The sequence below is a fragment of the Myxocyprinus asiaticus genome, chromosome 4 (assembly GCF_019703515.2).
Source record: "Myxocyprinus asiaticus isolate MX2 ecotype Aquarium Trade chromosome 4, UBuf_Myxa_2, whole genome shotgun sequence".
NCBI lineage: Eukaryota > Metazoa > Chordata > Actinopteri > Cypriniformes > Catostomidae > Myxocyprinus > Myxocyprinus asiaticus.
In genome coordinates this window covers 7,256,411-7,277,303 of record NC_059347.1, presented here as the reverse complement: position 1 = coordinate 7,277,303, position 20,893 = coordinate 7,256,411, and the positions used below count along the sequence as shown (strand labels likewise).

The window sequence follows — 20,893 nt, the reverse complement described above, 5'->3', positions numbered from 1 at the left end:
TTATTTTTATAGACCACTAAAGCATGCACAATGTGTCATTGTTTTCTTTGTTGTTGCCTGTTCTTGTGATAAATGTAGAAATAGCAGTGTTTCCCATTAATTACCTAGAATGTGGTGGCCTGCCACAGTATAATTTGTCCCGCCACAGTTTCATAATGAACTGAAAATATTTTTACACTTCTCATAATAACATAGAAGATCTATAGCGTTGCGTTTTGCACCGTTGCTTCAGCAAAGCATTTCTCACTCGCAGTCAGCATCTGAGGAGCAAGTTCAACACAGGTAACCACTTTTGCTTCATTTCTTTGATGGCTCAAATGTATGCTCTAGTCAATTTTGTATTTTGACCATTTGTGAACTGCATTAAACTCTGTCTCGTTTATGCTTTGTGGGTGTGACTTTTTTGCAGTGTCATCACCATTCATATCTATACAACCAATGTGTTTATGATTAAATTACTACTAGAGCACAAAATTGTTTACAAGAGCACAAAGTTCTTCATAGATCTAGCCTCTTACATTTGCTCTGAAAGTGCACCAGATAATAGCGAATGCTATAGACCATCGTCTCTGTGTTTATCGATAATTTTGTAGAAATCTGTTGAGTATTAAACATTTGCATGAGTTTATGGGTGTTGAAATAAAAAAATATGTAGGTAAGTAAAAGATGTGCTACTGTATGTAAGTTTATTTTTTTATAAATAATTATGAGAGGGGTGCCCTTTTTTTTTCACTTGTGCACCTGCCCCCCAAAATGTCTGTGCACGGTCCTGTTAAATTTGTCACTCAACCAGCAACCGTCTCACTAAAATGTAGGTCCCCAATGTACTTGAGATGTCTGTAGAGATCAGATATTTGACTTTTTGCACTCTGTGCACTGCTTATTTTTATTTATTTGTTTATTTTTGTTGTTGTTTTACATTTTATATGCACTGGCCTATTATTTTTACAATAGGGTCAAAAAGACTGTGTCCACTAGCGAAAATCCTTCTATTTTGCACTTTTCTCATTTAAAATACAACATTTAAATTCTATTACATACATAAACACTTTTTTTTTTTTTTTACAAAAAATTTACATGAATTCAGAATTTCTTAGAATTTAGTATGTACTGTTTTTTTAGCATGCACTTGCTAAAATTGACATTTGACATACATTTGTGCTAAACCTGATAATCCATGTTATTCAGCATGATTGAGAATGTAGAAGTGAGATGGAGAATCTAGTGTGCTTCAATATTTTTTTAGATCAAGTCATAACTTTTCTTTGGGTTATTTTACATGTAAAAAAAAAAATAAAAAATCCATGTATCACATACTTTTGGAGCACAATGTATTTATATTTATATTATTTTAAATTGTATAAAACTATATCTTTTTAACCATAGCTTACAAAGCTGAACTGAGAGATTCTGTTTTGTTCTGAGAAACACACAAGGGACCTCTTTCTGTCTGTTCCATCTGCCAACCCACTCCGTTGACGCCCAGGGGACACCGAGGGGAGCTGTGAATCTGGAAGACTTATAATGGGCCTCAATAAAGGGTTTGCCAAAAGCGTAGCAAAGGCCTTAAGCTAAAATAAATAAATAAAAGCACTATCCTCCAAATCCACTAAGGCATAACCAGTACCCCCATTAATTCCTTTTGTCCACAAAATTCAGTGGCCCAGCAGGTATAGCAATGGAACTTATTAAATACACCTACATTTCCTCAGAGGTTGTTGGCCGTGTCAGAGTAGTGACCACAGAGCTAATTACTGAGATTAACATAACATATCCCTGGGGGTGAGGGCAGAATATTGGGATGCATTCATTTAAATTGCCATTTTAACTCACGGCATATGTACCAAAGTAGCAAATGTACCAATGGGCAACAACAGGAGATACATTCTTCATCTAAAATAAAAGTATCATATTGTCTGTGTGTACAAGTATAAAATATAAATCAGATTTGTCTGATCAATAGAAAATACCAAACCATGCACCTGCACACAAACACATTTAAGCATTGTATTAATAAAACAGATGTTGTTAGTAATTTGATTATTAAAATAGGGGGATTTAATTAACTGGTCCTATTTACATTTGCTAATTGCAAAACCCTATAGGGAAGAGGGTGGGAAAGAAAGAGAGAAAACCTATAGCGTATCTACAGATAAAGGGTGATAAAGGCAACCATATAAACTGAGAAAGGCAGCAGCTACTTGCACTAAATGTAAATAGCACCTAAAACATCATCTTTGTACTAAGTGCAAATAGTGGCAGATAACATTTAGGGACCCCCCCCCCCATGAGAAATAAAAAAATAGAAGCCAAATATTTTTATTTTAGTAAAGATAATAGTGACAAGTATGATTTAATAAAAATGTAAACGTCCTATGTCAAAAGACCGCTAAGTCTTTGCCTATTGCCATTTGTGGATGTGACATTCTGTGAATGAAGAACTTTTTAACAACTATGTATAACTACTAAATATACATGCACGGCTAATCCAGATACAAGGAAAACATTATTAGAGGTAAAAAGTAAATTTCTTAGTTGTTTCCATGTCTTCACTGAATTATTATTTGATATGATGCATTAATACAGATTTGATGTTGCCAAGTTTTGACTGAGAAGCAGATCTGTAATTAAATTTATGCAGATGCTATTTGCACCCTGGTGCAAACAATGGTTTATGCTATTTACACACCAGTGCAAATAGTGCCATATACTATTTGCACCCATATTTAAATACTAACATACAGTATATGGGCATCACTGCAGTTTTTATTGTGTTTATTTGGAGTCCCACAGACACACTACATTAACCCCTAAACCTAACCTTAACCTTAACTTAGAAAAAAAAAACCTTGGTTTTACCACAGTAATCATGGTTTCACCATGGTATTTTTTGAAAATTTACTGTAACCACAAAATTAACCATGGTTACTATATTACCATCATATCACTTTACTAACACAATGGTTAATTGCATTAAAACTATGGTTTCTGCCAAAAAAAAAAAAAAAAAAAACATGGTTACTACAATATTAGTAATACAGTGTTCAGTGGTGGATCTAGGCATGGGCGACCTGGGCAGGCAGCATCTTACAGGGGGCGGCATGGTGCATCTGCACCCCAACTTTTGAACCGGAATGAAAAAATATAGTTTTTGCTCAGAACGAACCGAAATGAAAAAGGTTTCGGTTTTAGTCCCTGATTATTAGTATTAAGAAATCAACCTCAGGCAAGTCAAATTGGCATCATGTCATCATCTGATAATAGCAATAACAGAAAAATAAAATGTTCTTTGTGTATTTGTATGGCTTTTGCCCTCTGCGAAAAACAAATGCGGGGTTGCAGGAACTGGAGCTGTCGGGAAGAAAATCACTGCGGGCAGAGAGTGGGGGAACATGGAACATGCTTTTATTTTTGAATACTTATTAAATGTGGAATATTTTACTTTCAAATATATTTAGACTTGAAACTTCCACTTTTGAGTAAAATTTTGATACAGCACACATACTTCATACTAGTTTAAGTGTAATTTCTCTTGTCATGCCCCTGAAGTTTTATGAAAGGAATAAACGTGGGAATAATGGGGAAAAAAATCCTTTAGAGTTTGTTTTGTTCAAGTATGTCAGATTACAGAAATATTTTGAAGCAATAAAAATGTGAAAAAGTTTATAAATAAGAAGGTTTTATCATATTTTTTTCTTCAATTGTTCTATTAGCATGGCGACAGGATATCCCGCACAACCTCAAAGTAATTTCTACATTTTGCCTGATCTTTTGCTGCATAGTTACTGAGTTCTAATTGGAATTATAACTTGCACATCCAGTATTTTAAGCAGTCAGTAAGAGGTGTAGTGCATTACCACATGCAGTGCTTATAAGAGTATAATGAATATAAAACAACAAGGAGATAATGTAGTGTACGATCTGGGAGCAGTGAAAACAAACAAAATCATCTTATTTTGTGAACAGAATTTGAAAAACTATATGATCCTTAGTGTCAAAGTGATGTTCTTGCTATTCAACTTGTTCTTAACAAAGTACAAACTTTCATACAAACGTATATTGATAAAGCTGGAAAAGAAATAACATATTGTCTACATATTTAAGAACAAAACTCTTTTATATGTAAAAATCTACAATCACTATTTTAATACCAATAAAAACATTTAAAATGTTTACAGAAAAAACAAATACAAACAGATAACAATAACAAAACAATAACAAATACAATACAAATACAAGTTCAAGGTTCCTTATATTAGTACTTATCCTAAAAATATAACTTATATAGTTTTTGTCATTAAATAAGTCAGTATATGAGGTAATCAGTTCATAAACCTAAACCTAAATAAACATTTTCTGTTTCTCTAAATGAAATGCTGGATATATAATTTTAAAAACACAGTATCAATTCAAGGATATGTTTGTCTCAGTATATGGTAGAAAATCTCCACTGTAAATTGTTCTAGCATCTGCAAATCCATTGTAAAAAGCTTAAGTGTAATTATGCCTTAAGTCTAAAGTTTCATGAAGAAATTACAGTATACATCTTTTTGGCATTTTGTGGGTGGAAGACCCCAGAAGTAACACCAGGTTTTCTTTTTTTTTTTTGGCCTAAAAGAGCAGTTGCCGTGGATATATTTTTTGAGAAGGTGCCCAAAAATGTCTTGAATTTGTCTTTAATTCTCTTGAAGGCTCTTGAAGGTTTTCTTGTTCATAAAAGACATCAGACTTCTGTGTAAACAGACTGCGACTGTTTAAATTACACAATATCTGAAGTATTTTATCCCCTCAGTGTGGTTTGCAAAAGCAGATGGTTTATAAATAAGTGGGACGAAGAGACAGCGTTGGTCTCAGGCCAGTTCTGGACACTGGCTGTGAAGCTTGTTTTTGGTAATGGCTCATCTTCTACATTGGGGGCACCACAAGGCCTGTCATTGCTGGAGAAAAAAAAATAAATAATAATAATTAGAACTTACAACAATAAAATGCTGCTATATATATATATAGTATTTGTTTAAAGAAGTTTACATACATTTAAAGGATTAGTTCACCCAAAAATGAAAATTCTCTCATCATTTACACGCCCTCATGCCTTTCCAGATGTGTATGACTTTCTTTCTTCTTCAGAACACAAATTAAGATTTTTAGAAGAAAATTTCAGCTCTGTTGGTCCATGAAATGCAAATGAAAATTTGTCAAGCTCCAAAAAGGACACATAGCCATCATAAAAGTAATCCATAAGACTCCAGTGGATTAATCAATGTCTTCTGAAGCTAAATGCTAGGTGTGTGTAAGAAATAGTTCAATATTTAAAACATTTTTTTACAAAAAAATTCACGAGGGTCGAATACACGCTGCCTCTCATGTGACGTAAGCATGTTGGCAAGTTCACGCAAGAACTGACACGTGAAATACAAAAAAATACGGAAGCGCAGTGTTGTTTACAACAGAGGAGCATAGAGAATCATACACAGATGCCTTATTCGGCTGGTTTGGATTCGTCCACTGCGGCCCCATCTTGGAACGGTCAACAAGGAGAGCTGTTTGAATCAGTTTGAATGCAAGTGAATGGATGAGATTCCTCAGACCAAGCTCCTTGCTCAGATCGCTGAATAAACTGCTTTTGTGAGGAAATAGTATCGCGGTCCACAGAAACAGCTGCTAATTAGGGATCCACATATGAATATCTATGCAGAGGAGGCTTAAATCATGTGAGAGGCAGTTTGAACTCCACCCTCGTCAATGAGCTGGCCGGAAGTGAACATTTTTAGTAAAAAAAAGTTTTTAAATATAGATCTATTACTTACACACACCTTGCATTTCGCTTCACAAGACATTAATTAATCTACTGAAGTCATATGGATTACTTTTATGATGTTTTAGTGATTTTTGGAGCTTCACAGATTTGGCACATTTTCACTTGCATTACAGAGCTGAGATATTCTTCCAAAAATCTTTGTTTGAGTTCTGCAGAAGAAAGTCATGCACATCTGGGATAGTCTACTAATCTGGCCTGATGGAAGGGCATTCTCACCCATAAAAATGTTGTCCTGTGCCTGGTAAATTCAAGTCATGGTGCAAGTCATATAACGTTTTACCACTGATGTATCCAGATAGAGGGGAGATTCACTAAGAATAAATTGTGTTTGGTAAAAGCGATGTTTGTTTGCACATGCTATCTGCACTGGTTTAGTGCCCTTTTCACTAAAGGAATTATACCGATCTATCATGGGTGTTAAATCTGTGGTGAATGTAATTGCATGGTGCAATTCCAATTTTTCGGGCTGGTTTTGAGCATTATAATGCGAAGGATGAAGCAGATCACCATGATCATGGCTCTCTCTGCTGAGACTGTACAGCATCACTCCACTACTGTGATCCAGACACCTGACTCACCTCTTTAACATGCAGAAAGTGCACTTGACTTCATGGCGCATTTCGATATGTGCCAGGTTATAACACTCTTCTCCATCATATGATTATTATTTGATGAGTTCCTGCTACCGTTATTAGTAAAAAATGTACACAATCATCTCCTTTAAATAACATTTATTTCACCGCCTGCTTTCCTCGGTCGGTAATAGTGCAATGAAAATTGCGCAATGCAAATAGCACAGAGTTTTGTGAATGAAGCACAATCTACTGTATAATGAGCCTAATTTTCATAGAAAGAAGGCATGTTTGTGTAAAAAATAATGACAGTGATGTCATTTAAATACTTAAGACGCAATGCTAATTCTCCCCAGAGCAATTTGTTTAGCTGAAAATAAAGGATTTTGGATCAATCAAAAACTGCTTTTCACCATCCAGAATCTACTTGTACTAAGGGTCTATAGAACATCTTTTAACGTAAAAGTAAAAAAAAAAGTTATGTTTTAATGCAAAACCAGTCACCCACACACAACCGAACTCATTTTTGAAAAATTATCTGTGATAAGATCTGTGTAAGATCTGTGAATCTGTTGCAATATACACCTCTAAAGCTGTTTCCTCCTGTGGTTGGGCAGGCAGGTGAAGGGGAACCCTGTGGTCTCAGAACAGGAGCAAAGGCACTTTTCTGTTTGGTTGAGGATGGGAAAGATGAGAAGGACAGGAGGGAGGATGAGGAACTAGAACCTGGTACAGTTGGGCTAGATGGCATGACTGAAAAAAAGGGTTGAAATTTGAAATTTAATTCTTATTTCATTCTATTTTCAAATGTCAAACAGTATTTTAAAATCAAAGAAAATCTTTTGTTTTTACAATTACAGTGATGAAAAGGAAATTTAACCCAGAAATGCATGGTATTTTCACCAAACATTATTATACCTCAGGTCTTTAGCGACCCAACATGTATGTCGACCACAAATTAATCTAGAGAGTGTAACAATGTCATAGCATTTTTAAGACAATTAGAAATTAATAGAATAGAATACATTCTGTTACATTTTGATGCTTTATTTTTAAAATATCAAAGAAATGATGCAACAAGTGATAGAACGGGATTCATTACTTCCATGCAGACTTTTTAAGAGATGCAACTGGCTGCCAAACACATATTAAGCTATACATTACACATAAGCTACACATATGCCCTGTAATTCTCAGACACTTTAAAATTTTAAATAGACAAACAACTTGCCCAAAAGCCAAAGGCAATAGCCATTTCATGCTCTCCATGTGTTTTACTTGCTATAGTTTACATTTACATTGCTTTTACGTCATATAAAGATGTCAAATGTAAATCAAGTCAGTCACTAAAATGACAGCAGCACTTTGAGTAACAAATACCATGTATAATATGTATGTGTATACACGTTGAGCAGAAGGTTGACATGATATAGTAGTCAATTGTATGAACGCAGTACTAATTTGTGAGAAAGGTTAAGGAATACTAAAGATGTGGGGGCATATCTCCATAAAATGAATAAGGTCCCCGGTCACTAAAGACCCGAGGTATGCATTTAAGGATCAAGTCAAAACTGGGTTAAGGGTTAAGTCAAATCTGATACTCACTACCATACGGAGAGCTGTTTGGAGAGGCACTGTTAAAGCCAGGTGATCCTGGAACACCCAGACTACTCATGGGCACTGCCCCGTAACTTGCAGTCATGCCTGCATTAGACCCATAACCTGACTGGTGAGGGGTCGAGGCTGAAGGATAGCCCCGTGGTGACATGCTGCTTGAGTTACGGGTATAACCTTGGTAAAAAATAAAAAATAAATTAAAAAAAAGAAGAAGAAGAAAAAGACAAAGAAAAATTACAATGCTATTAATAATCCAGCCACTTTATTCCAAAACAATGCCAATAAATTCTTGTTCACGGTTGTGGAGGAATATTACTGGTTTTATTTTTTTAATATACAAATATCTGGACATTTGGTGATCAGGAACAACTCCTCATAAACATGCTTCATTGAATGGTACTAGGACTAACAGTTGTAAATCTTGGGGTAATTTACTTAGGGTCCTAACCTTGGCTATTGTTTTGCACAGGTTCCCCAATGCTGATGCCCAGCTGAGAGGGATAGGAGCTGAGGCCCATGACACTGCCATGGACAGGGGAACTTGGCATGGCCTGCAGCTGGCTGTGGGTTCGTGGCACGCTGTACAAAGCCTCAGCAATGTCTGCACTCCGTTTCAACAACATGTCCTACACCAAAAAATAAAAAATAAAATAACACATTTTGATTCAGTGCAAAGCTCAACAGCAAAACTATACCAATTAGGTGACATTACTAATGTTCTAAAATTGTAGCTTGTAAAATGCACAGGATATAGACAGATTACTTCAGCTTTCAACCATGCTTTACAAAAGCGAGGCCCAAAAGTCTGAGACCAAATTTAAAATCAAATTTAAACCAAAGAAACATTATGATTTGAAACTAATAAGAAATATTTCAGGTTCAGCACTATTTTAAGGTCACTAATCCAGTAAACAAATTTGTGACATTGATAATGTTAACTAGTTTGTATAAAAGGTCAGGCATACAAGATGCTCTACACTGGAGAAAAAAAATATCATATTATTTATGAAAATAAATAGCTTCTACACAGAAATGTACATATTTATAACATTTTTAGCTTTACTTAATTTGTATTAATGTGTACAACACACACACAAAAAAGAATCCATTATAAGGTGAACTTAGAGCGATACATAAAGTAAATTAATAATTGTGAGTTCCTTGAACTTCTTTGGCTTAAAAATCCATAAAATTAAGATTTTAAGTACTACTAACTCAAACGATCAAGTACAGAAACGAGATTGTGGGGAATACCCATAAGCCCTTGCACTGGAATCATTTAAGCATGTTTGTTTGGTCAAAAGGAACTTACTGGGGCATTTAAGTAGTTATTAAGAATTCATAGAGAGTTTATCTCTTTTTAGTATTATTGAATCAAATCAAATCAAATCACTTTTATTGTCACACAGCCATATACACAAGTGCAATTGTGTGTGAAATTCTTGGTTATTGATGTTGTTTTACTATAATTAGTTGTTTTGTGTAAAGTAACCATTAGGGTGATTATTAGTATTGCCTTTGGTGAAGTTGGATCCTGTTCAATTTGTGTAATTTTTCCTTGCGCGTATGAATGTGCATAGCTGAACTTCTTTGGGGAATCAAGTTTAATGACTGACCTCAGTCATTATTTTATTTTGAGCCAATTAAACTAAGTAGAAACAATAATAAATGTTCATTTAAAACAGGGTGCTAATATTTATTCCTGTGATATACCTTTTTAAGTAAATAAAGTTGAATGAACTGATACATTTGTGTATATCTAACAAAGGTTTTCTAGTTATGCTGACATAAAATTACCATAAGTTGAATTTACATAAAAAGCCATGTAGAACATTGTCAAATCATGCTGGGATAACATGGATCATCAAGTTTTGCACAAACCTGTGGAGTCCATGCTAGCTCGAGTGCCTGCTGTCATTAAAGAAAAAAGGGAACACTAAGAAATTCTGAAATTCGTATTCAATGTTCATTTAAATTATGCTTATAATCTGAATTGTAATGGAAAAACTTTTAATTGATTAGAAAAATGCAACACGGAAGAATTTTCACTAGTGGTCTCAAACTTTTGGACCCTAATGCATGTGTTTAATTAATATATAGTACTTGTTCAAATCATTTGTTAAAATACACATACATGATATTAGTGTTTATCATAAAAACAAAAATCATTGCATTTAATTAGTTACCTGACTGCTGGTGGTATTTCCATAGAGTGACTCAACAACATCAGCTGCTCTTTTAAGTAACATTTCCTAAAATACAGAACACCAGGGAGATTAGTGAAATGATGCAATATCCGTGGGTCTATGTTTGAGTGTATATGAGAAAGCAGTTCTGTGCATACAGCAGCAATTAGTAACCTAGCTTAATTCACTGTAAAAAGCACAAATAAATATTTTGGCTTTTTGTTATCATAAAATGTAGCATTATAATAACTTTCCCATCCTTGAGAAAACACTTGTCCAAAGTTTTGTTGTCTGAACTTGTGTAAAGTTATCAAACTTAGAAACATTTTTCAGCATAATGAAAAAATTCAACTATGTGAATCACTTTCTTGTTTTTACCATTTGCTGCTTTTATTTATGCTGTTGTTATTGTATTTGCTATTTGTTGTCACTTTCTATTTATTATCATATTGTGATTATTCAGAGCTTATTGTATCATATCCAGTAGTGAAATTACTTGTGAATACAGGCTTGTTGAGGCTCATGCAAGTTTGCTTGACAATCTTAAGTCTGATTATGCCAGAGGCAACAGATGATGGTCTCTTGTCTATTATAGGCTGTGTATCCTTTGGTTGCATCTTATTTCTTAAAGGGATAGTTCACCTAAAAATGAAAATTCTCTCATCATTTACTAACCCTCATGCCATCCCAGATTTGTATGACTTACTTTCTTCTGCAGAACACAAATGAAGATTTTTAGAAAAATATTTCAGCTCTGTAGGTGCAGAAAATGCAAGTGAATGGTTGCCAAAACTCATAAGGCCCAAAAGGACATAAAGGCAGCATAAAAGTAATCCATAAAAGTTCATTATTTACATCCTTTTTTATTATACATCTTTACCTTTAACCAGCCCCAATCAGTAGGTGGCTGAATGAAAAGTGAAAGTCACTTCCACACCACAATATGGAAGTGAAAGTGTAGATTTACAGTAAAAAAGGACTTAAATATTGATCTGTTCTTACCCATACCTATCATATTGCTTCTGGAGATATGGACTGGGGTCTTATGGATTACTTTTATGCTGCCTTTATGTACTTTTTGGACCTTCTGTGTCCTGGTCACCATTCAGTTGCATTGTCTAGACCTACAAAGCTGAAATATTCTTCTAAAAATCTTTGTTTGTGTTCTGCAGAAGAAAGAAAGTCAACCACATCTGGGATGGCATGAGGGTGAGTAAATGATGAGAGAATTTTCATTTTTGGATGAACTATCCCTTTAAGGACAGGATGACCAAAACTACGACTATGGTATGCAGCAAGAATAATGATAATATCAGATTAATTTCACTTTTCAGTTTGAACTAAATTAAAATCAAGTTTATTAAACTAAGAAAATCAAGTTTATATAAAAATACATTATGCTAATTTAACAGTTATATACATTTAAGTCAACTCTGTCAACTTTCCATCTCAAGTTGACACTTTTTTATACTGAAACAACAAGATTTTTTAGTGTTGGTAGGGCATATAGCTAGCAAAACAAGGTTGGTGGTTCAAACATGAACAGACATACTGATAAAATGTAGGTAATACCTTGAATGCACTTTAAGTTGCTGTGGATTAAAATGTCTGTTAAATGCACAAATGAAAATACATTAACCTTCGCCATCTTGTCAGGGTCACCAGGGTGTCGGGGGATAAGCTTTTGAAGTCTCTGGAAGCCATAGTCAATAGTTGGCTCATTCAGTGCTAAAAAGATAATCATAAGTGAGAACACTCATTAAAACAGCAACCTAAATATTGCTATCATGCTTAAATTCCACAGTCTGTATTTACGCAGGAATCAGGTAATGTATTCATGTACTGTACGATCCAATGACCACTCTTGTTCTAACTGACAATATCAGTGTCTGTCAGTGTGCAGAAATGGTTAATAGTGAAGTATGTAATTTCTGCATTGTTTGCGACACCAAATGGAATTGGAAAAAATATTGCCTTGTTACAAACATGTTTCCGAAACACTCCAACTGCCCCTTTCAACCTGCCTCCAACAGAGAGTCACACCCCAAACTCACACCATCATTTAAGCCAGAAGTTGACATATTGAGCCAATCAAACTACTGTAACAGAGCAATGTTTAGAATGCTTGACAGAGCCACAGTGTTTGCGCTCAGGAAGTTTCAGGATGTCCATCTATGAATGGCTTACTTCTAGTTGTTTCTGCACATTAAATATATGATGAGTGTTTGTAAGGATGTCTGATTGTGTATTTACCGGTGTAAATGAAGCGTCCTGGAGCTCCTTTACAGAACTGCTTGGATTTATAAGATAGTGTGACTTCCACGACCCCTGGAATGTGTCGGGGAGGAGTCTGTACCCGGATTGCATGAGGAGTGATTAACTGTGTAAGCAATGACAGAAAAACAAGCGCTTTAATTACATTGTAGAAAAACTTTGACACATTATCATTGAGCTTATTCTCCAAAAATGACCAAAATTGTCACTTAAAGAATGCTCCTATATCCTCTTCATATTTACCTCACTCCACACTAGCATGCTCCCGAACACAACCTGAAGACCATCAAAGAAGTTTTCCCCAATCACAATGACCATAGCCCCTCCTGTAGTCCAGCCTTCACTAGGGCTGATGGCTTTGATACAGGGTGTAGCTGAAGTGTAGAGAGAAGAGAGGAAGAAAATGAATATAGTGTCAATGATCCAAGTTATTGTTATCGAAGGTCTTAGAAACTTCCGACAGTATTTTTCCCAAAAGTAACCATAGATCTAAATTTTTCAACACTATACAGGCTAAAATAGAATTTGATGCCCCTCCCAATGTTTATGATCACAGGTTAATGACCACTCTACAATTAAACATTAAACGACACATTTTAGTCTTCCACTATTATTGAACAACTAATTATTATATTAAACTCATTACTATTATAGCAAACAAGTCAATGTTATTTCTTCTGAATCTCACCATATTCCATACTGGTCTCCATCGTCTCACCAGAATCCATTCTTCGAGCACGACGTCCATGTTTGGAGTTGTTGTGTACAAACATATTATCAGAAATGGCTAAAACAGGACCATCCACACTTACTGTGGTGGACAAAACCACCTGTGAGAATGGGGAGCAAGAAAGACTGATTACAAAAACAGTCTGAGGTGATTCATGTGATACACAAAATCAAAGCAGCATTTAGAAGAACATGCTAAAATTGTCAATTAAAAAAACAGTGATAATGATTAATGATCTGATTTATTATCTCATATTATGATAAATTATTTTATTTGCAATGTCAGCTTGAAAAACTGACTACTGTGTATTTAAAATCCATAGTTTTATTGGCATTCTTGAACCATAATGAAAAGCCTTATACATACAAAAACCAAAGAGCAGATGAGAAAATTGTGATTTCAGAATTATTCCAATTCATCTCTCTCTCTATTTTTTAAATACTGCTTTCCTTATTCTTCATTATAGAACTAGAACAATGACTAAAGTATCTGAATTCTAGACATGTGACATGTAACAAAACTAAAGGTTTTGTGGCATATTTTGTTTATTTTTTAAACAGATTTTTTGTTTTTATTTTTCTAGGGGTGGAATTAGCTGTAAATATTAGTTTTTTTATTTTCTCCCCTTTTCTCCCCAATTTGGAATGCCCAATTTCCAATGCGCTCTAAATTCCCCTAGTGGTGGCATAGTGACTCGCCTCAATCCGGGTGGCGTTGCACGAATCTCAGTTGCCTCCATGTCTGAGACCATCAATTCGCGCATCTTATCACGTGGCTTGTTGAGCATGTTACCGCGGAGACATAGCGTGTGTGGAGGCTTCACGCTATTCTCCGCAGCATCCATGCACAACTCACCACTCGCCCTACCAAGAGCGAGAACCACATTATGGCGACCACGAGGAGGTTACCCCATGTGACTCTACCCTCCCTAGCAACCGGGCCAATTTGGTTGCTTAGGAGACCTGGAGTCACTCAGCACGCCCTGGATTCAAACTCACAACTCCAGGGGTGGTAGTCAGCGTCTTTATTCGCTAAGCTACCCAGGTCCCCAATATTCAATGTTTTTACATTTTCTGATTAAAAGGAAATTCAGAACGCCATATACAATTCTCTCAAATTCAGATCTCAGAAATTTAGATTGTAAACAAACTAAGCCAAAGGGAAAGTTTCCATGCTCCTTCAATTTTAATAAATTTCACATATCTAGAATTCAGGGACCGTATGCATAAAACTTCTCTGAAATGCTCTTAAGAATAGATTTAAGCTTTGACTTCAGTGTCAAAAAATTCTTAGCAAAGAGTAGGACTTGTGTAAGAGTAAAAGCATTTTACAAAGACACTAAAAGCAACTTTCAGCAAAGTTTAAGCCTGATTCTTTAATGCTGACTGAGGTGACACTTAAGTGTTGTGAAATAAGGACTTCGGTGATGTCAAGCCAATAGTGAGCTTGCAAAGGCAATTTGTCAAAGCTGGTATGACAGCCTTCATTCATTCATGATTTAATGGGTTATTTTCTGTTCTTTGATTAATCAAATGAGAAAGCCAAATGTAATTTCCTGTATTTTAAAACATTATTCCACATCTTGCGGAATGTTGTCCTCTAAACAATGTGCAAAAAAATCTAAATGCAAAATGTTGATATATAAATATAAACAGAAGAAATATAAAGAAATATAAATAGAAGGACAATTTAAATCATGAAATGAAATGATAATAAACCAAACTGTTATAAATTACAGTTATATATAAGATTTCAGTTAAACACGGTTCAATTTAGTGATAAATTTGACACTCAACATATAAACAATACTTTATTGTGGCACTCTGTTTGGTTACTTCACTCCATGAATATAACATTTTTTTTATTAATTTTTGTCATTTTTTTATTTTGGCGTATTTTAAGTAATAATAACTTGAAACTTGCATAACTTTGAGTTTATAATATTTACAAATAAAAATAAATCAGTAAAATATAAGTTATGAGCTGGGGTTAAACATCTCTTAGCAGTAGGAATCTGTTAACGCACCTGACACACTCACACAAAATTATGAGCTTATTAAACGTTTTATATAGTGCTTGGGTTGGGCTCTTTCAGACGCAGCTCTCTACTATTTTTCAAATATCTTTTTTCCCCATCGAAATATGTTTTCACTACTGTAAACTGGTGTCACTGACGGAGGTTGCAGTGCTAGTGATGCAGTGCTTAAGATATTCAACTGGGTAGCTCAGCGAGTATTGACGCTGACTACCACACCTGGAGTCACGAGTTCGAATCCAGGGTGTGCTGAGTGACTCCAGCCAGGTCTCCTAAGCAACCAAATTGGCCCGGTTGCTAGGGAGGGTAGAGTCACATGGGGTAACCTCCTCGTGGTCGCGATTAAGTGGTTCTCACTCTCAATGGGGTGTGTGGTAAGTTGTGCGTGGATCGTGGAGGGTAGCATGTGCCTCCACATGCGGAGTCTCCGCGGTGTCATGCACGACAAGCCATGTGATAAGATGTGCGGATTGACAGTCTCAGAAGCGGAGGCAACTGAGACTTGTCCTCCGCCACCCGGATTGAGATTAGTAACCGTGCCACCACAAGGACCTACTAACAATTGAATCCTGTGTGAATCATTAATCATTGATTTTTTTATCATTTTAGTGATATATAGATTTAAATGCTTAATTCACATCAATGAGTTTCAATATATTAATTAAATAAAAAAATGTGCTGTAATTAAAATATATATACTGATAGATTTGATTTCGCTTAACTATGAAACACATCTGCCCAAATTTCACTATTCTATATGTCCAACACATTCTTTCTTTGTTGTAGAGTGTGTTGTGTCTGCAGAACACAGTCATCGTGCTACTCTTATCTAGGATAGGATACCTCTCCAGCACTCTTAAACAATTTAGGAGCTGAGACCAAATCTTAACATTTATGAATCTTTATGAATCACACTTATTCTTGAGTCTAGGAATAAGAGTAAAATTAAGTAATTCTTAGAATTTTGACACACTTAAGACTAAAATTTTACTCTTAGCGGCTTTATATGGCCTTAGATGAACAAAATTCAGATTAAAATACTTTAGTCATTGTTCTAGCTCTCTACTTCTTTCCTTTCAGTTTTCTCATGAATTCTTCTCACTATGCTGTCATGTCCTTAGCTCTTTATACTGACTCTCTCTCTCTCTCTCTCTCTCTCCCATCTTTCCAACTCATTCTTCTCTTCTTATATCTCTTTATCTATATCTGTGCCCTACCTTAAAAAAACATGGAGTGAATCTCATGTGCTTCCACTGCTGTGTGTCAGATAAATTCAGAGCTATTAAAAGACTGCAGCAATAAAACAATATGCAAGAGAAGACAATACCATATGAATAAGACTATGAATAAGACTAAATAATAATGAAAAATGAATAACGAATAAGAGTAAATATTTGTAATTTCTCTACACTGTCAGAGCACCACATCCATTTATTACAGCAAGACCTACAAAAAGAAAAACAAACACAGAAAAAGCAACCAAAAAATTACACTATAGCATGGAAAATTGTCATGTCAGACATAGGCTATGGTAGTGAAAGACAAGTGAGAGGAAGTGGAACAGGAGAGTCCCCAGTGAGCACTTCCTGGGTCACAGAGTCTGACCTCTCCCATCTGGAGCCCATCACTCAAATCTTGACAACTTCCTGAAGCACCTCGACTGATTTCCTGATGCTCCCTGTTTTTCCCACTCCACTGCTTTCTCTCTGACTAGTCTTTTTCATTGTATTGTTAGCTAAAAGTAGTGACATTACTAACTGAACTACATTTTTCAGTATATATTTTTCAGCTCAGCCATTTTCACAAAAGTGCAGCTTTTCAAGCAACAAGCTACTTCTAACAAATAGCACTGTAGCGTCATAAAATGCGACATTTGTCACATTATATTGGGAAAGCAGCAATGGAGCCAAGGGAGTAAACAAAGGACTAAATTAAATCATCCTCTCTCTCGTGTAGCGACAGGAAAAACAGTAAACAAACAGGTTAAAATTAAAATAGATCCCCTTATAATTAGATTCGGGAACTTTGATTCATTTAAGTTAGTTGGTTCTTTTGGACGTTACATGTAAATTAACTAGTTCACACAGGGCCGTTTCTGAGCATATGGGGGCCCTAAGCAAAATCCTACTGGGAGGCCCCTTGCAAACCGCTCCCCCCTCTGGATCATTACATTTTCCCTTCCCACTCGGGCCACAAGGGGGCCCCCTATACCTGTCTTATTGAGCCATAACGGATGCCTGAGTCTTCCTCGCAGCTTTTAGAATATTAAAAGAAAACACCTTGCTTTGTGGGGCCCCATGTTGGCTCGGGGGCCCTTAGCGGCCACTTATACTGCTTAAAGCTAGAAATGGCCCTGAGTTCACAAAACTGATTCACTTCAGCCACGCGCAGCCTTAAAGGGACTTTTTGAAGCAAATGTTTAGTTATTTGCTGCTATTTATCACTATATTTCACTTCAGTTATATAAGAAAGGGTGCTCTAGTTTTATTCATGTATATAAAGTATACATTTATGTTCAGTTTAATGTTGTCAACTTATTTGTTTAACCCTTATACAGAAATTTCAACTTTAAGTTATGAGCAGCTTGTAGCTTGGGAAGTCTAAAAAAAAGCTTCACCAACATTTTCATGGATGTACTGTATTTACCCATACCTGAAATCTCCTCATGTCTCTGGGGTTCCCTGCTGTCTTCAGACAATTTTGATTGCACTTTAGGAAAAACTTCAAGAAAAATCTGTAGGAAACATAAAAGACAACCAAACTGTAAACTACATACAGGTTTCATTCAGTTCATTCAAGGAGAAAATTACACACAGAAAGCAGGAATGTATAGTGTAAGAAATCATAAATTAAAAACCACAGGGAAACCTCAGGGGATCAGAAGACACTTGTGCCCCACAATGCAGTGCTTGAAACTCCCACAGGATGAACAGATCAAGCAGTCTGTTACAATGTGAGACATATTTTTGAAATTATCTGCAGTGATCAAGCACATGCAGATTCACATGTCTTTGTGTGCTTTCAGACACGGACGTGTTGAAAACAGACACAGCATTTTATGGAAGAGTAGATGGAGGGGGAGAGACTTTAAATCCCAGAAGTGAATTGTACCGCAACAATGGCCTGCTACTATGGTAACCCAGCTTTGCTGCAATCCCAAAATCCCCGATGTAAGAGAGAAAGACAGCATAGATAAAACACAGCAGTAACAAACATTCCAGGAGAGGGAGAATTAAACTAAAGACAGTAATTAATGTAGCTTGCAACATTGAAAGTGATTTAAAATCAAGACAGAAAACACACAAATCAGGATTGGGAAAACCAAATGTAATACTTTTTAAAATGATGTGTGTAATAATATAAAATATTTTTTCATATCCAAGCTTAATTTCCAAAGGCCGTTAATAATAAACTATTAGTAAGTTTATTCCCTTTAAAAGTGTAAACTTTGTTGCTCTGTGATGCAATTAAAACCTATCTCTGTTTATTTGAACATCCCAACCAGCCCACCACAGCAACATTTGAAAGCTGTCAATATTTTTATAATTTGGTGAAGCTAATGGTACAGAAATTATACACTTCATCTTGATGAATCAACCATAAAAAGCACAAATCCTCCTCACTGTCTATGATGGTTGCAGCCCTGATCCAAATCTACTGAAGACTTTACTACAGTAAAAAACTTGATGCCTTTAACCTCCTGAGACCTGAGTGTGATTGCTGTGTGCATCTTTAATTTCCCTTTTTTATTTGTAACTAGTAGCCCCTAATAAACATGCAAAAACATTTTTAAGAGCAAATAGTTTTCCTAAAAATGTATGTCCACATATGGGGACAGCGGGACTAAGTTGTGAAATTTTAAATAATACCAAGCTATAAAAATTGTGTTATGTTTCCAGGAGTGTTGCTTATTCATGTTTTTGAGACATTACAGCTGATTTTCTGTAAAACTGCTTTGGAACAATGTGTATTGGGAAATAGACAAATAAAAAAAAAAAACTAGGCTAATAAAAATTATTTGACTTGATTTGTCTTTTATGTTAAAATGTTTTTTTTTTTCTACTTTAGCAACAAAATTTCAATGTTCTCTCTTTGCAAACAAACAAGTGATAGCCAGTGCTGAAGCAATTTACCAATCAGAAATTTGCATAATTAATTCTGATTCAAAGTAATGGCCAACATCATCCAATCACTGCCAACCATGTTAAAATAAAATTAAGCATTATAAATTCTGAATCTATATACTGATTATCATTGTCCCATGTCTGCCAACCATGCTGAGTGGTCCAAACATCATCTACAGCCTGAAACTGAACTTTTGGTTGGATTTTAGGAGTGAATGCACTTGGCTGCATAGTAAAGCTATATGATGCTCCCTTTCTCCCTTACTCCATATTAATTGAATGATTTAACCTCCAGTGTGCTGTCTGTTTGCACTGGTCTCAGAACAGTTCGAAATGCACCTTATTTTCATCCTAACTAAATAAAAAGCCTCTGAAATCATCATTTTTCACCTTTTGGATGAACCCATTGATTCTCAATGTGATAAAGCACAGTGAATATAGGATTTCTTAGGGAAAAAAATGGCTCTATAGTCCATGTCAGTGGTTATTGTGTTAAACAGTGTGCCGTTTCACGATAAATCGCTCAAAATGGCTTATCGGATAAAACTAGAGACTTTAATTTTTTGACTCAAACAGGTTTCAGTGTAAAAATGTAATGAGGTTTCTTACTAGATGTAGTTTTGTTGCCGTTTCTCACAAAGACAAACTCCGCTGAGATTGGCGCCAGGTTGTTTTGTCACATGACTTGGTGTATCAAAAGTTTAACCCTTTACTGACAGCTAAGAGTGTTCTGAACTAAGATCAGTTGGTTTAGATGAAATTAAATTATTGCTGTTTTTAAGGCATAGGGTGGTCACACCGAATACTGATTTAGTTTTTTTTATGTTTACTGCACTTTGTATGAAGTTAATTGATAATTCAAAGATATTCATAGCATAATTTATTTATTTTTACATTCTCACTATACAACATTTTTCACAACTGTCTAAAACTTTTATACAGTACTGTATGTTACATCAATGTGACTTGTGTTTTCTTTGCAAATAATATCCTCTGACTCTGGATTTGAGCTTTTAAAAGACAATCAATAAGTTGTTGTTGTTGTTTTTGGCAGAGTTATTATGATTTACCATTAGGGGTCAAGACCTCTGCTCTAAAAAGTCTGGCTGCTGTGCTAAACATCATTATTCTGCTAAATATTTATTATTCCAAGACTAAGCGATTAGACTTCTCATAGTCCCTTACCACAGACTCACCCAGGTCTGTGTGCTGCTTCAAGCCCGTGTAAATGTGTCACTCTGTTCACCTCAACCACATGATCAACTTTTAACCCCTTTATGAAATTGTAACACACAGCTGCAAGTAGGCAAATTAAAGCACATCAGCCAAGCACAAATTAACATGCATTAGTCACTCCCCCACTCACTTGGCATGCAAATCTCTAAGCCTCACTGCCTTGCACCTTCTGCCATGCATCCATTCGCTGAATCATAATTAGACTCATTTTGCATAATTAATTAGGACTCCAGGACAACCTTGCATCTTCAGCACAACACCCCTCCATCTCTGTTGTGTCATAACAAAAGTTTAATAACAA

General features: G+C 35.4%; 1 protein-coding gene across 2 annotated transcripts in view; it reads right to left on the bottom strand.

Moving 5' to 3' along the window:
• Positions 1 to 4,381: 4,381 nt before the first annotated feature.
• The window catches only part of LOC127435766 (transcription factor COE2-like), a 51,384-nt gene continuing 34,872 nt past the window's right edge, over positions 4,382 to 20,893 (bottom strand). For both annotated transcript variants that reach the window (XM_051689448.1, XM_051689458.1), the window contains exons 7-16: positions 17,885 to 17,966; positions 13,156 to 13,297; positions 12,711 to 12,841; positions 12,447 to 12,573; positions 11,833 to 11,921; positions 10,194 to 10,259; positions 8,456 to 8,633; positions 7,996 to 8,181; positions 6,976 to 7,143; positions 4,382 to 4,937 (exon numbers count right to left, since the gene is read on the bottom strand). In XM_051689448.1, coding sequence (XP_051545408.1) covers positions 4,906 to 4,937; positions 6,976 to 7,143; positions 7,996 to 8,181; positions 8,456 to 8,633; positions 10,194 to 10,259; positions 11,833 to 11,921; positions 12,447 to 12,573; positions 12,711 to 12,841; positions 13,156 to 13,297; positions 17,885 to 17,966 — 1,201 coding nt within the window. In that variant the 3' untranslated portion in view covers positions 4,382 to 4,905. The remainder of the gene's footprint in view (positions 4,938 to 6,975; positions 7,144 to 7,995; positions 8,182 to 8,455; positions 8,634 to 10,193; positions 10,260 to 11,832; positions 11,922 to 12,446; positions 12,574 to 12,710; positions 12,842 to 13,155; positions 13,298 to 17,884; positions 17,967 to 20,893) is intronic.